This window comes from Haematobia irritans, chromosome 4 (assembly GCF_050003625.1).
Source record: "Haematobia irritans isolate KBUSLIRL chromosome 4, ASM5000362v1, whole genome shotgun sequence".
Taxonomy (NCBI): domain Eukaryota; kingdom Metazoa; phylum Arthropoda; class Insecta; order Diptera; family Muscidae; genus Haematobia; species Haematobia irritans.
In genome coordinates, this window is record NC_134400.1 from 104301314 (window position 1) to 104316647 (window position 15334).

At 34.4% G+C, this 15334-nt stretch overlaps 2 protein-coding genes across 3 annotated transcripts in view; one reads left to right on the forward strand and one right to left on the reverse strand.

The window, feature by feature from the left end:
- Positions 1-3163: 3163 nt before the first annotated feature.
- iPLA2-VIA (calcium-independent phospholipase A2 VIA) overlaps positions 3164-15334 on the forward strand; it is a 50565-nt gene continuing 38394 nt past the window's right edge. For both annotated transcript variants that reach the window (XM_075308031.1, XM_075308032.1), the window contains exon 1: positions 3164-3425. Coding sequence is in view for 1 of the 2 variants with exons in the window: in XM_075308032.1 (XP_075164147.1) it covers positions 3416-3425 (10 nt within the window). In the remaining variant the exon portion in view is untranslated. The remainder of the gene's footprint in view (positions 3426-15334) is intronic.
- On the reverse strand, positions 9582-12093 carry LOC142234180 (uncharacterized). Its single transcript, XM_075305267.1, has 4 exons — positions 11846-12093; positions 11383-11785; positions 11194-11315; positions 9582-10754 (listed from the first exon to the last, which is right to left on the reverse strand). Exons 1-4 carry the CDS (start codon positions 11931-11933, stop codon positions 10660-10662), a joined length of 708 nt encoding a protein of 235 aa, XP_075161382.1. The 5' UTR covers positions 11934-12093; the 3' UTR covers positions 9582-10659.

Genomic DNA, 15334 nt, shown 5'->3' on the forward strand with positions numbered 1-15334 from the left:
GCCAAAAATGGAAGAACTGAACTTGGTTGACATGTGGTTTCAACAAGATGGCGCTACATGCCACACAGCTCGCGATTCTATGGCCATTTTGAGGGAAAACTTCGGAGAACAATTCATCTCAAGAAATGGACCGGTAAGTTGGCCACCAAGATCATGCGATTTGACGCCTTTAGACTATTTTTTGTGGGGCTACGTCAAGTCTAAAGTCTACAGAAATAAGCCAGCAACTATTCCAGCTTTGGAAGACAACATTTCCGAAGAAATTCGGGCTATTCCGGCCGAAATGCTCGAAAAAGTTGCCCAAAATTGGACTTTCCGAATGGACCACCTAAGACGCAGCCGCGGTCAACATTTAAATGAAATTATCTTCAAAAAGTAAATGTCATGGACCAATCTAACGTTTCAAATAAAGAACCGATGAGATTTTGCAAATTTTATGCGTTTTTTTAAAAAAAAAAGTTATCAAGCTCTTAACAAATCACCCTTTATATATTTTTCGCCCGTTTTTGAAAAATGTACCCCTTGTAACTTTATTTCTTACCATAGTAGCCTTATCTAATACCCGATCTTACTCTAATTTAGCACAAGGCAACCCTCTGTGGTATCAACCAATATATGGATATAGCTCCCATATAAATGCATCGATCGATTTTTCCACATTTGACCATAATACTCTTATTTATTAACCTATATTACTCAAATTTCAAATAAACATGTATTAGCCGATCGTATTTAGACTTGTATGTAGCTATTACATAAATCTATTACCACATTTTCAGAAATTTGAATTTATTACCCACACTAATTGAGCGATTTCCAGTTTTTTTAATAAAGGACTCAATATTAGTAGCATACTAACTCTGTAGATTCAGAATCAATTATATGTTAATATCAGAAATTTCTGTTCAGATTGTGATAAAACTCCCATGTACCCAGTAATGTTATTAAATATGGAAATGTGGGTTCCCCCAAACCTATATCATTGATACCCTACAAACAATGCTCACTAATTCAGTAGGGGTGATTTAGGGTATGATATAGTCGGCCCCGCCCGACTTTCTACTTTACTCGTTAATTCGAATTTTATTTAATCTACCAATTTTTTATGGTACACTTTTTCGACAATATTTCTCACTTTCGTTAGAAAAAAAAAAACAAAGCAATATTTTATAAAAGGTTTTATTGTTTAAGGAACGGCACTATACTCGGTTTTTGCACCGAAAACCAGCGCTTCAAAATTAATTTTTTTAATCAATTAATTTTAAATGAAAAACTATTGCACAATCCGTACATTGGAAGGTTTAGTGTGACCAAATTTGTGAGTGTGACCAATGTCGTGAGCGTGATTAAAATCGTGAGCGTGACTGACATCGTGAGTGCGATTGACATCGTGAGCGTGATTCAAATCGAGAGCGTGATTCAACTCGTGAGCGTGATTCAAATCGTGAGCGTGATACAAGTCGTGAGCGTGATTCAAATCGTGAGCGTGATTTAAATCGTGAGCGTGATTAAAGCAGTTATCGTGATTCAAATCGTGAGCGTGATTTTGTTTTCGTGAGTGTAATTATCAAATATTTTTACTCACGCACATTCACGAAGAATTTTTTTTCGTGACTCACGCTCACGCACGAAAACTTTGAGCTTGATCACGCTCACGCACGCTCACGAGATTGACTCCATCGTGACTCACGGCTCACGCGTGAGTCACGAAAATTTTCGTGAGTCACGAAAATTTCGTGTCACGTGCACACCTCTAGTTTGAGACCCTATTTACGGAGATAGATGAAGATATTCGGTTTTCGCAGAAACGAACTTAGTACTAAGCATAAAGGTAAGTACTATGTTGTTGTTGTAACAGTTTTTAATGTAGTTTCATCAATTTTGTTCTATGCTTGTGTAGTTCAGCTGGTAGGTCAAGGAACTCTGCGACGGGTGTGTCCAGAGTGATCTGGTAGTGAGACGGGTAGGCTTAGCTAGGCAAGCAAAAAGGTGACGAGTGTCATGTGACCCTTGATTATAGATGGGACACACGTCAGCTACGCTGCTATCAATCACTGATAAGTATGAATTGAGGCGGCTGCACTTGCCTGATCTTAGTTGGGCCAAAACTACCCTGGTCTGCCGTGGGAGGTCTCTCTCCTCCGGTGCTATGAGCGGCAGTCGGACTCCGAGAACAGGATTAACCTTGTAGCTTCTTACCGCTTCAGCTACAGTATTCTCATGAATCTTGTTCAGACCTGTCTGGTATGTTGTCTGATCTAGAGGCTCTCTTTTTATAACGCTGGATCTCGCGCTCTAGAAGGTGAAGATCAACCCTTACATTCCTGGGTGGAGGTTGTCTATCCACAAGATGGTGATTCGGATGACAACTTCGATGGCACCCAAGAGGTACTGCTTTGGCAACATGTAATTGTGTCGACGCACTGTGATGATCTTGGTCTCCGTATAAAGGTGATCCAGGGGCGTACTGCGGAGATCCAGCGGTGTACTGTAAGTAATATGTTCGCTTTTCATGTTGAAATTTTCGCGGTTACTTTATTAAAATAGTTCAATATAAAGCAGATGGATTAACTCAATTTATGTGCAAATTTCTTGTTCCTCTAGATTTCGCAAAGACTTTACAGAAGTATGTCTGTTTTCATTTAATAATTTTGATTATTTCAGGAAAAGTAATCGCAAAACTAATGTGATTTTCAACTCGAAAAAAGTACACACCTTAAGTCTAGTACTAAGATCACATTTTCGCACGAAAAACTGTTATACTCCATACAAAAAACGTTTGCGCGGAATAAATGCGAAATCTTTGTTTTGAACATTTTCAAACACATATTTATACAACCCTGGATTTTTCGCACGAAAAATAGGCAGGCATAGTATTTCGCATAAATAAGTTAACATCTCTGGGTTTGAGACCCTGTTCACGGAGATAGATGAAGATATTCGTTTTTCGCCGAAACGAACTTAGTACTAAGCATTAAACTCGAACTTAATACCCACCTTAATCCTTTGAAAATAAGTTTAAAAAATTATTGAGTTTTAGCATTTTTCAAACGTCCGTGTTTATTAGTTAAGATGACAACATCACTTTTTTAGATCTGGTTACTCTGTTCACCTCCATAAATACTGGTATTTTGAACAGCTGATATTGTCTATACCAACAACAAAAGTACGGGTGGAACTCAAACCTTTTTAAACCAGATGTATCACTAATAGTATTTCCGTGTTATTAATTACTATGCGTCGTTTCCAGATTAATCGCAAAAAATAAAATAAATAAGTCCCGAGTTCCATCAAAAAGTGAAATTGTGTGCATAAACAAGTATAATAAAAGTGTAGGGAAAGAGTAATAGTGTACAAGTTCTCAAATAACAATTTCGAATATCTAAAACAATAACATTCTAATAAATCTTCTATAATGCTTAATGGTTAGTATTATCAAATGAGTGCTAATATCAATAAATATATCGATTTTCTATATAAATATGTATATTTATGTATTGTGCTTTGATGATTTTGCGAATTATTATTATTCATATCAACGCAAAATCCATAACACTACTCTTACACAAGTATTGTAACACACATACACATACACATCTATACCTATTTTCCAAGCAACCTTTTCGCGATAAATGCATGTAGTAGCATATGAATGCAAAAGGAACTAACCTTACCAACTCAAAAATAATTAAATTGAGGAGCTCGAAGTAATTGAATAACAAATGTATTATACAATATTATTATGCTATTGTGTGAATTTTTATGATATGCATTTTGAAATAATAAAACAAATTTATAGGGCTACTTTTTAACGAAATTGCTATATGTTTATGGAAGCGCACTCGTCTGTCCCTGCAGGATTCGCTTATCTAATGATACAACGGTTAATATCGGCAAAAATGTTTATTTCCTTTTTGCCCCTAGTATGAATGTTCGTAGCGAAACGTCCAGAGTAGAGAATGAAGCCGAACCATTTATGTCGGCGGAGGATGACACTACATTTTTGCCTCCCGCGGCGGCGGCTTTACGGCTAATGCGCCGTCCAGATTATACGTTTATCCGGACGGAATGTCTGTATTTGAAAAGAATCTTACAGTGTGGCCAATCGATACGAATTGTCGGCGATGACTAAGTATTCGATAAATGTGTTATCGATCACATTAACAAGCGGCAGTATCGGTTATGCCGTCTGACTTAACTTATAGTGTGGCCAACATCTGATATATGTTCGACACGAGTACTGTCGTCCAGATAAAGTTATAGTCTGGACGGTGCATAAGCCGATATAAATTTGTTTATTCGGCGGAGGACAGCTATCCATTATAAAATCAGAGAATGAAGCCGACCCATTTTTGTCGGTGGATGGCACTAAATTGTTGACTCCGGCGGCGGCGGCTTGGTATAAGCCGATATAAATTGGTATATTCGGCGGCGGGCAATTACCCTGCCAATATTTTTTGAATTTAACGGCGCTTCTGAGAATCTCATCCACGTCGAAAACAATCGTATACGACATCCAAAACTCGTCGGAAAAGCGCCGTCACTATTGAAAGTTGTACCACGCCAAGTTACTACAAAAAGTATCCCATGAATGCAATTATTAGGTGCCTTTTTAGATAAATTTAGAACGACGCCAGTAAGAGCCCCTTTAAACTATCAGAAAAAGTGAATTTTAAGGTAGTTGTAAAAGAATCATTGTGGTCAAGTAAACACGATTGTTTAGTTGTTTATTAATTTGTTTAAACATTTATAAATCCTTATAAATATAACATTTATACTACTATCAGACCACATTTAACACAATTTTTTGCATTAATAAAAGAATGATTTTGAGTTACAAGTTGCAAGTTACATGTTGCAGCGTCTATCAGCCAGTGCTTTTATTCTCGATTGAGGCAGCGTGTATGGAAAAATATTTGAAAAACTATCACTTTATTCCATTTGGAAAGTCAAAAACTGTTCACCAATATACCTTTCATAATTTTCAGCGAAATAACTATGTTTTCAGCACTTCATTATCGATTTTATTTAAATAAATTATAAGAAGCTAGTTTCGCTTGGTGTTTCACAAAATATAAAATGGCTCTTGTAACAAAATACTTTCATGTGCATTTCATACTTTTTCATACGCTTCCCCCATCACAGTTGGCGATTGTTGCAGTGTCACTTACGAGTCTGTGGTAGCGTTGATAGGATGAATTGGAACTTTTAAATGCTGGCAGGGTATCCATTATAAAATAAATTTGAAGTTATGCGAATGGCAGTCAGATTAGTTGTAAAACCAATTATACAATCAAATTTCCATTTCATTCACATTTTCTGAGATTTAAATCAATATTTTTGATGAATTGGCGGCTAAATCGACTGGCAAAAAATGGTCGGCCGTACTATTTTTGGGTTTCTTATTAAAAATCGATTTATTTTCTTTCTTTATTGAGAGTAATATTAAAACATTTTCTTACCTTAACCGGGGAACCAACTATTTTCGAAATATTGGGAAAAAAAGCTTTGTCGGCGAATATATCTATGTCATTTATTTACCAATCCGGAGTCAATATCACGCTTTTTGGCTGTAATTTACATAGAATATATGCCCGATTCTCATTGATAAGAAAAAACATTACCACTTGTGGTATTACAATGGACTGAATAGTCAAAGTGAACCGCTATACCTAACTAATCTAACCTAATATTTGAAAGCTAAACACGTACAGCCCATTGTAATTTATATAAATAAACTTCAAATTACAATATGAAACAAAAATAAATAAGCAACTAATGGTAAGATGATTCCGCTGCCGAAGCCAAGCAAAGATTGGCGCAAGGGTGAATAATTCAGGCCGAGAATTTCCGGCTGCCACCCATCAGCACAAATATCGAAAACAACACAGCATAACAACAGGGTTTTCCCCAAGACGGGAGTGATCTACAAACTATTTGAAAGAGTGGACAGCGTAAAAATTCGGACATAACTGCCATAAAATTCTCGGAGTCACATTCGACAGTCTTTTTAAGTCGATTTCCCATGCCACTGCTATCTGTGGTAAGCTCCGTGGTAGTAAAAGGCCTTTAATATTACTCTTCATAAAGAAAGAAAGAAAAATGTCCTCAAGCCACTTGCCGCCTGCACAAGAGCTGCGGACAATGAAACCTTGTTAGCTATCCATAAGGCAATTGACCGACCGGTGGAGAGCTATGCAATGCTATTGTGGACTCCACAGACAAGCTAAATGCAGTGGGATAATATACAGATCGGTCAAAACGCTGCCCTCAGAACTGTGTCTTGATACTCCGCACGCACCTAAATCATCTTTATGTTGAGACCAAGATCCTTCTCGTGCGCAGACGTAATTACATTGTGTCTAAGCAGTTCCTCAGGGCTGACCATCCCTCTTATGGATAGTCAATCACCCTCTAGATCAGAGAGCCTCTAGATCAGGTATAGACTGGATTCATGAGGATACTGTAACCGAAACATTGCGAATCTACAAGTTTAATGCTGTTCTCGTAGTTCAACCACCGACCAAAGTTCCTGAAGAGTAGGGTAGTTTTAGCCCACGTGCCGCGACCCTAATTTGTATTTATAAAATTTCTCTTGCCACACTAAACTCACACAACATCAAAATGGACGACAAACACAAAACACTATTTCGGTAACAACAACCCCCAGCAATCCAAAATACGTCTTAAGACATGCCATTTTTACAAATTAAATTCCTTATCGATAAGATAGGAAAATTTAGTATTATATACTACAATATGTAGTGGTTCGGAATATACAATATGCAGTGGTTCGGAAAATAAAGATTCAGAAAAATTTTTGGTTTTGCGAATTCGTAAACCATCCCTACTGAATTAGTAAATATAAGCATTCATGGGGTATCATGTGTATAGGATTGGGAGATACACTGCATTTCCACATTTAAGAACATTAAGGGGTACATATTTATGGGAATTATATACCAATCTAAACAGAAATGTCTGATATTAGGAGCTATTGTTGATTTTGCACCTAGAGTGTTAGTATACCACTAATATTGAGTCCCTTATTAAAAATGAGGAAATCGCTCAATTAGTGTGTGTAATAAATCCAAATTTGTAAAAAGCGGGCAATAGCTACATGTAATTCTAAATACGATCGGCTAGTACATCAAAATTTTAAATGTGACTAACATTGGTTAATAAATAAGAGTATTTTGGCCAAAAATAAATAAATACATAAAAAATGTATATAAAACATTATTGATATAAGATTGCTGGTTCAATTTTTTATATAAGATTGTTGTTTATTTTTATTAATTTATATTTTTATATAATATTGTAATGTCCGTTAGAGTAGTATATTGTAATCCATTAAATTGGCCCTGTAAAGGCTTTGAATTGCTTAAATAAATGGAAATAAATAAATAAATTTGGCAAAATCGATTTATCGCTCGATATATATGTATTAGAAGTTTAGGAAAATTAGAGTCATTTTTACAACTTTTCGACTAAGCAGTGCCGATTTTACAAGGAAATTTTTGGTATTTTGACCATTTTTGTCGAAATCAGAAAAACATATATATGGGAGCTATATCTAAATCTGAACCGATTGCAACCAAATTTGGCGCGCATAGCTACAATGCTGATTCTACTCCCTGTGCAAAATTCCAATTAAATCGGAGTAAAAGATTGTCCACTGTGGTCATATGAGTGTAAATCGGGCGAACGATATATATGGGAGCTATATCTAAATCTGAACCGATTTCAATAAAATTTGGCACACTTGACTACACTACTAACTGTACTCCTAGGTCAAAATTTCAACCAAATTGGTGTAAAACTCTGGCTTCTGGGACCGTATTAGTCCATATCGGGCGAAAGATATATATGAGAGCTATATCTAAATCTGAACCGATTTCTTCCAAAATCAATAGGGTTCTATTCTGAGCCAAAACACATACTTGTGCCAAATTTGAAGTCGATTGGACTAAAACTGCGACCTAGACTTTGATTACAAAAATGTGTTCACGGACAGACGGACATGACAAAAATGCCCACCCTGAGCATTTTTGCCAAAGACACCATGTGTCTATCTCGTCTCCTTCTGGGTGTTTGCAAACATATGCACTAACTTATAATACCCTGTTCCACAGTGTGGCGCAGGGTATAAACACCAATAGTATATAACAATGTTCGTATGCAGTGTCTTGCAATCTTAAACCAATCGACATCGTAACAACGCTCGGTAAACAAAAGACGAGGTTGGCACTTAAATGTGATTGCACTCAACAATAGCTCCGTTCGAGAACCCCATAATTTTTGATAATTATCACAAATTTTTACTGGAAGTCGTTCGTTTACATCAAAAAGCCAGCAAAAGAGAGTCAGAGAGAGAAAAAAAATGACAGTTCTAGCTTAAATATTTTGCAAGTTTTTGCTAGAGATTTTTTCTCCAGTAAAATCTTGCAAAACCTACCATTTGTAAGAATCAGCTGTTCATTTTGTAAACAAGTTATTTAAAGATACACTCTTTTTGCTGTGGTCAATGTAAGTTTTAACAAAACTTGTAAGTACCAGTTATAAAACCCCGGACAAATGGAAATTACTACAGAACATTCGATTGGGGATGGTACCCACTCCATAGAAATGCAAGGTAAATACATTAGCTTTTTGAGTTATTACAAAGATAATTTGCTGGTCATGAATCTTGCAGTTTTCGAGATCTGTCTGATCGATTCAATATGTCCCTTTCAACAATAAGCGCTATAATAAATATGGTGTCTTTGTTTTTTAGCAGTTTGAGTCCAGAAATTATACGATGGCCGTCAGATGAAAAGAAGGAGGAATCATCTAAATACTTTGCAGAGAAATGTATGATACCAAAAGCTATAGGTAGAACTTTGTACAGTTTTGTTTTTAAATTATTAATCCAATGTTTCCAATTACAGGTTGTATTGATGGTACCCATGTAGTCATTGACCCACCAAAATGTGGAAAAGATGAATATATTGATAGAAAAGGGAACGTAACAGTTTGCTTACAGGGAATATGTGATGAACGCAATAATTTCATAAATGTATTTGTCGGATATCCTGGATCATGCCACGATAGTTGGGTTCTGAAGAATTCACCAATATATAACAAGTTACCGTCATATTGTGGAGGTTGGACATGTCTACAAGTTTAGACTTTCCTTAATTCTTTATTTTCAGATTATTATTTACTAGGTGATTCAGCATATCCTTGCAATAAATACATCGTTACACCTTACAAGGACAACGGGCATCTTAGAAAGGCTCAAAAAGAGTTCAATATGAAACTGAGTACTGGTAGAATTAAAATTGAACACTCATTTGGAATACTAAAGCAACGATTCCGGCAGTTATACTACTGCAAATTGCGAGGAATGAGAAAACTTTGCCATTTTATAAGAGCCTGCTGTGTTCTTCATAACATTGCTAACGAAGATGGTATGCATTTTGAGCCAACTGCATTCCAGGAAGAGGAAGAAGATTTTATGGATGATTATCCAGATAACGACAACATTTCGCGTGGAGATGACGTGCGAAACGCAATATCAAAATCAATACAAGATGTACTTACTACAAAGAATTAATTTTAATTTATTTAACTTTTAATTATAGTTCTACATTTAAAAATATAGTAAGGTAATCATATCGACTAGAGAATACAGCAATCCCTCGATTTACGTCGCCTCGGTTTACGTTGTTTCGATTTACGTCGTTAAATTTTTTGTTTCATCTACCTTATATGAATATTGTTTTTAAGAACTCTGAATCCAAATCTGCATTTGTTTTTTTTTTTCTATCAGCTCGATTTTTCGAGATATACCGTTATGTTCAAAATTAAGACACTTCCGCTATATAAATTGGAATAACTTGAAAACAGTTCAACATATTAAATTAAAAAAAATCAGAAAATCCCTAGCAATATTCTCTTTTAGCCGCCTTTACATTGTTTTTCAATTTTTCAAGTAGTTTTGGAGATATCGTTCAAGGAAAGACGGCTAAAAGAGAACATTGTTAGGGATTTTCTGATTTTTTAATTTAATATGTTGAACTGTTTTCAAGTTATTCCAATTTATGTAGCGAAAGTGCCTTAATTTTGACCATAACGGTATATCTCGAAAAATCGAGCTGATAGAAAAAAAAATAAATGCAGATTTGGATTCAGGGACCTCAAATTACTAAAAATTCACTATAAATTTCAATAAAACGAGGGATTACTGCATTTATTTCACATAGAGTAATACTATTTATTTTTCTAGAAAGAAACATTGTTTGCACTGTTAATTATTTTTTGTGAATATTTCTATTACAAAGACGAAATAGAAAAAAATAAAAAAATTCATTTACACTGAAAATTATTTTAAAACTATTTCATTTCACTAAATAAAACATATTTTGTAATTTTCATGTTGTATTTTAAATTTTAGAAATATGGTGAAAATACCAAATGTTCATTTTGGTTAACTAAACTGTAAGTTAGGAATTGATAAATTAAATATCTTGGAAGTATTGATAAACAAATTATTTTTTCAATATGTTCACTAGGGTTTCAAGCAAATCCACTTTCTTCTTCTCCAGAGCTTCTTTTCGTTCGGCACGTTCTTCTCTTTGTTTCATACTTTGTTCTAATGTTTGTTGTAGAATTGCATCACTCTCTTCTCTTTTTTTTTGCATGTTCTTCAGACATGTCTATGAATTGTTGAAGGGCTGTTTTCCGTTTTCTTGATGATGAACAACATGGATCTTCGAAAAATATAAAAAATATTATAACATGAAAAACCTGGTTAAGTGGACCCAAGACTCAAGTCCGTATTGCTACGGGCTTGCTGGCATTGTGATCTATAAATCTACATCTAAATTGAGAAACAAATTAGTCCTGGACGGTATCGTTTTACTACCAATAAATATTACAATAGAATGATGACGCATGCAAAGAATATGTATCGACATTGAAATTTGTTATAGGATCACATTACACTCAAAATCTACATTTCAGATTTGAAATCTACTTTTTATAAGGCAAATGACAGTTGAATCTAGTAAAAGTGGATTTTGAAATTGTAATGTGAATGAGGTATTAGAATAAATAATAACAAAACGTCATTAACGGAATTATTTTCGAAATAGGACGATTTTTTCCGCGTAAGGCGTACCCTTAAAATTCCAAACGAAATTTTCGTACCTGTTTCAGATAAATTTGGGCCTTCGATGAGTTTTAAATCCGCCGAAGACACTTCCGCTTCACTGTCGAGTACAAAATCTGGATTTATAGACTTTTTTTCTTGCAAAAGATCGTCCAATTCGCTGCAAAACGAAAGGACATAATGGTATTAGATTCTTAACAAACATGTGCATGCATTTTTTAATTTACCTTTGATAAGGGCACGTCTGCCTATTCCGACCAGTCTTAGAGTTGTAAAGTTGTGTGCGTTTGTATTTCCGTTCCAAACTGAAATACTTGGTTTCCACTTGTTGAGAATTGAAATTGTATCCAAGTGAACACAATTCTTCTGAAATCTTTATCCACATTTGTTTTTTATTTTTTAGGCTGGCCGATTTTCCCACTTTTGGCCGTAATTCTTTCACTTTGGATATCAAAAATTTTACTGCTGGCTCAATCCACACGGGCTTCCCGGTTCCTTCATCGTCGTTGGTGCAAGTGATGACTTCATTTTCAACGTGGAAAAGAAAGTCATCTTCACTCTGGGTGAAAACTACTTCATCAAAACTATCACCAGCAATTTCGTCCACCACATTTTGCTGGTATTCCTCATCTGTAAAATGTCCGAAAGTTACATTTTCTTGAATTTATTTATTTCTTGTATCATACTTACCGAAAGAAATTCTTTTGTATGTTCCCGGTGAGCAAATTACGTCCAATTTTCTTTTATTCATTTTTCTTGGTTTACGTATTTGAAACATAAAATACAATCATCTGATCTGTTTTATTTGCAAGTTTTTACTGGATGGCGTTCGCGTACTTTTTGTGGCAAGAGAGCAAAAACAAAGCAAAGAGAGTAAAAACGGTTTTTACTCTCTTGCTGGTTTTTACTGGATATTTTTTACTGAGAAAGTACGCGAACAAACCTAATAACAATTACTAGCAGTTGACATTAGCTCAAGAGAATTGAGAGAGTACCAAATAAGAGAATAACAAACTGCTGAGATATGGGTAACCAATTTGTGTGATTGCTTTACTACGTTGTTTTCGAGAGACCAACAGTCATACTAACAAAAACCGACAGTCATCGGTTGCATTCGATATTGGTGGTTGAAATTTTTTTTACCAATTGGTGTTTTAAGATTGCAAATGTTGGTGTTTACTAAATACACTGGTCGGTTGCGGTAGATCGCAGCCGTTCTCTGGTTGATATTACAGAAGATTACATTGTGCTAAATTTGTGTAAGATCGGTTAATAAATGGGGCCACTAATGCCAAAAATATGGATATTAGGGGCAATTTTTTGAAAATCGGGTGATACCTATATATACGGTATATATACGGTAGTTATATCTAAATATGAACCGATTTCGGTGAAATTTTGCACATACAGTTAGTGCTATAGAAGACTAGATCTAGGCAACTTTGAGTAATATGGGTTCATAAATAAGGGTTTTATGGCCAAATTTAAGAAAATCGGACGATACATATATATGGGAGCTATATCTAAATCTGAACCGATTGCGATAACATTTTGCACACTTAAAGAGTTATATTAAGCGGACCTTAGACGTTCGGATAAACACTGCGACAGAGGTTCGTCTATTTGTTGTGTGTTCGTTCAAGTTTTGCCCTTACACTGCAGGAACAAATGTGATGACAACATCAAAAAAATAAGAAGAAGCATAAACAAACAATGAAGTTGTATGAAGATTTATGGGTGAAACCATTTTTTACTGAAAAAATGGAAGAAAATAATAAAAAAATCTTGATATTTGTATCAAAACAATGATTCCTGAAGTAATCCACATTTAATATATTACAAATTATTTGATGAATTTCAAATACTTGTCGCCTGGTTTTCCATTGATTGGAAGTGAATTTTTCCACGTTTTTGCCACAATACTGGTATAGATTTATATATTTCTTTAATTTTCAACCAGAATTGGCGATCCATCATTAATTTCATTGCAGAAATGCCTGTTTTTAATGTAAAAATAAATTTGTTTTTGATAATGTTTGTCAAACATCCCCTTACACTCAATGACTTGTACCACCCAACCAGAGAAAAGTTGTTTTGATTTTATGCCAACACGTCCCCGCGACAGCCGAACACGACCTTATACTATCGGATTTGTCGACGCAACGTGTTGTGTCGCAGGGTTTATCCGACCGTATAAGGTGCCCTTTACCTGTGCTAAATTTGACGAAAATTGATTAGAAAAGAAGCGCAATGTGACCCCATTTGTCGAAATCTGGAACTATATCTAAATTTGATGCGATTTTTTTTCCAAATTCAATAGCGTTCGTCCTTGTGTCAAAAAACACTCCAAATTTCTTAGAAATCGGTTAATAAATGCGACCGGCAAATACATGGACTCAGGATTCTATCTTATGGTGTCTAACATCAATATTTCATTTTTTGGCAGATCAAAGTTATTATTTATGATTAGGGTATAATAATTTGTCTAATTCGAATATTACAAAAAATATTACAACTTTAACAAAATGCGATTTTATGCACCGTTTGCCTTTACCGGATGGACATATATGTCCAGTTTGTATTATTTTTTTTCTAATAATCTGGAGACATGGGATCTGTTAAAATGTTGACCCATATTAGTATTAAAGTTCTAACAGTGATTTCGATTGATAAAAATATGTTGCATATTTTACACCTTACCCCCATAAATCGAAAATTTTTGTTCTATTGGAAAATCCAGTGCAAACATTTTGCCCTGTAGCTAGTCTATGGCGCAGGTGATTACACTTTCAAACAACTGTTTAAGACTCTTTTATTCTTAAACCTAAATAATAAACGCAATCACCATAATATGTGACAAATAAAAAATACCCTATTACTAAAGGCTACAGCCAAATGCTGTTATAACGAAATTTTAGCTCGATGTATCCTTAGTTCACTATAGCCATAACATAGAATTATTCAAGAAATATCTCAGGGGGCCGAAGAACTATTCGTTCATTATAAATGTGCTCGTCAGTACCACAATACTGGTGCGGAGGGCAATGAACACAATAAAATGATGACTTATCTGATATTTCTGAATATTAATGTGAACTAAAATATAGGGATCAATAAATAAAGTAAATACGATGCTATGTGTTTCCACTGTTACTTCTGTGATACGGCAATTGATTTATTTTAATGAATCGAATAACTAATAATTACTACTGTTAAAATTATCTTCTAAAATTGTGTGAGATACATACATGTACACATTATTTTAATTGCCTTTGGTTTCATACACTACTCTTATTAACTATGGCTTCAAATTACAAAATGGAAATAAATGAAATGAAACGAAACGAAATATAAGAACACAAAATTCCAAAGTGTGGACTTTGAATTCAGATAATTACACATTAAAATTTCTAGACAAGAGCTCGATTCGACACTATTTTCCACAATATTCATAAATTTTAATTGTTTTCATGGAATTATGATGAGACAAATGGTCGTAAATTGTTAACTAAATACTTTTTAATGGCTCTATACTGGTAAAGGTAAATGGTAATTGAAAATTCTATGTATCTTCAAGCGTGGGATCTGTAGGGTTTTATTTGTTTTTTCTTCAATATGTCGCAATTTTCTTAAGAAAGTTTTTGAGTTTTTTTTTTTTAATAAAGATCGAAGAAGCACAAAAATCTTAAAAGTAACAAGTATATAATATGGGGGTCGCTTTATATGGAGGCTATATACAATTATGAACACGAATCTACCAAATATGGCAGATTTTTTACTGTGTGGCAGATTGGAAGAATTCTTGATGTTGTGGAAGATTTTGCAAAATATTCCTCTCCAACAATGAAATGCTTCCTAAATTTTCTATAGAAATAACATTTTGACAAAATTTTTTACAGAAATAAAATTCTGACAAAATTTTCCAAAAAAATAAAATTTTGACAAAATTTTCTATAGAAATACATTTTTGACAAAATTTTGTATAGAAATTATATTTTGACAAAATTTCCTAAAGAAATAAAATATTGACAAAATTTTCTATAGAAATAAAATTTTGAAAACATTTTCTATAGAAATATAAAATTTTGACAAAACTTTCTATGGCAATAAAATTGTGGTAGATTATTTTTGGTTCGAGCGGCAATCGTGATTTTTCTGTGATTGGGGATCGGTTAATTT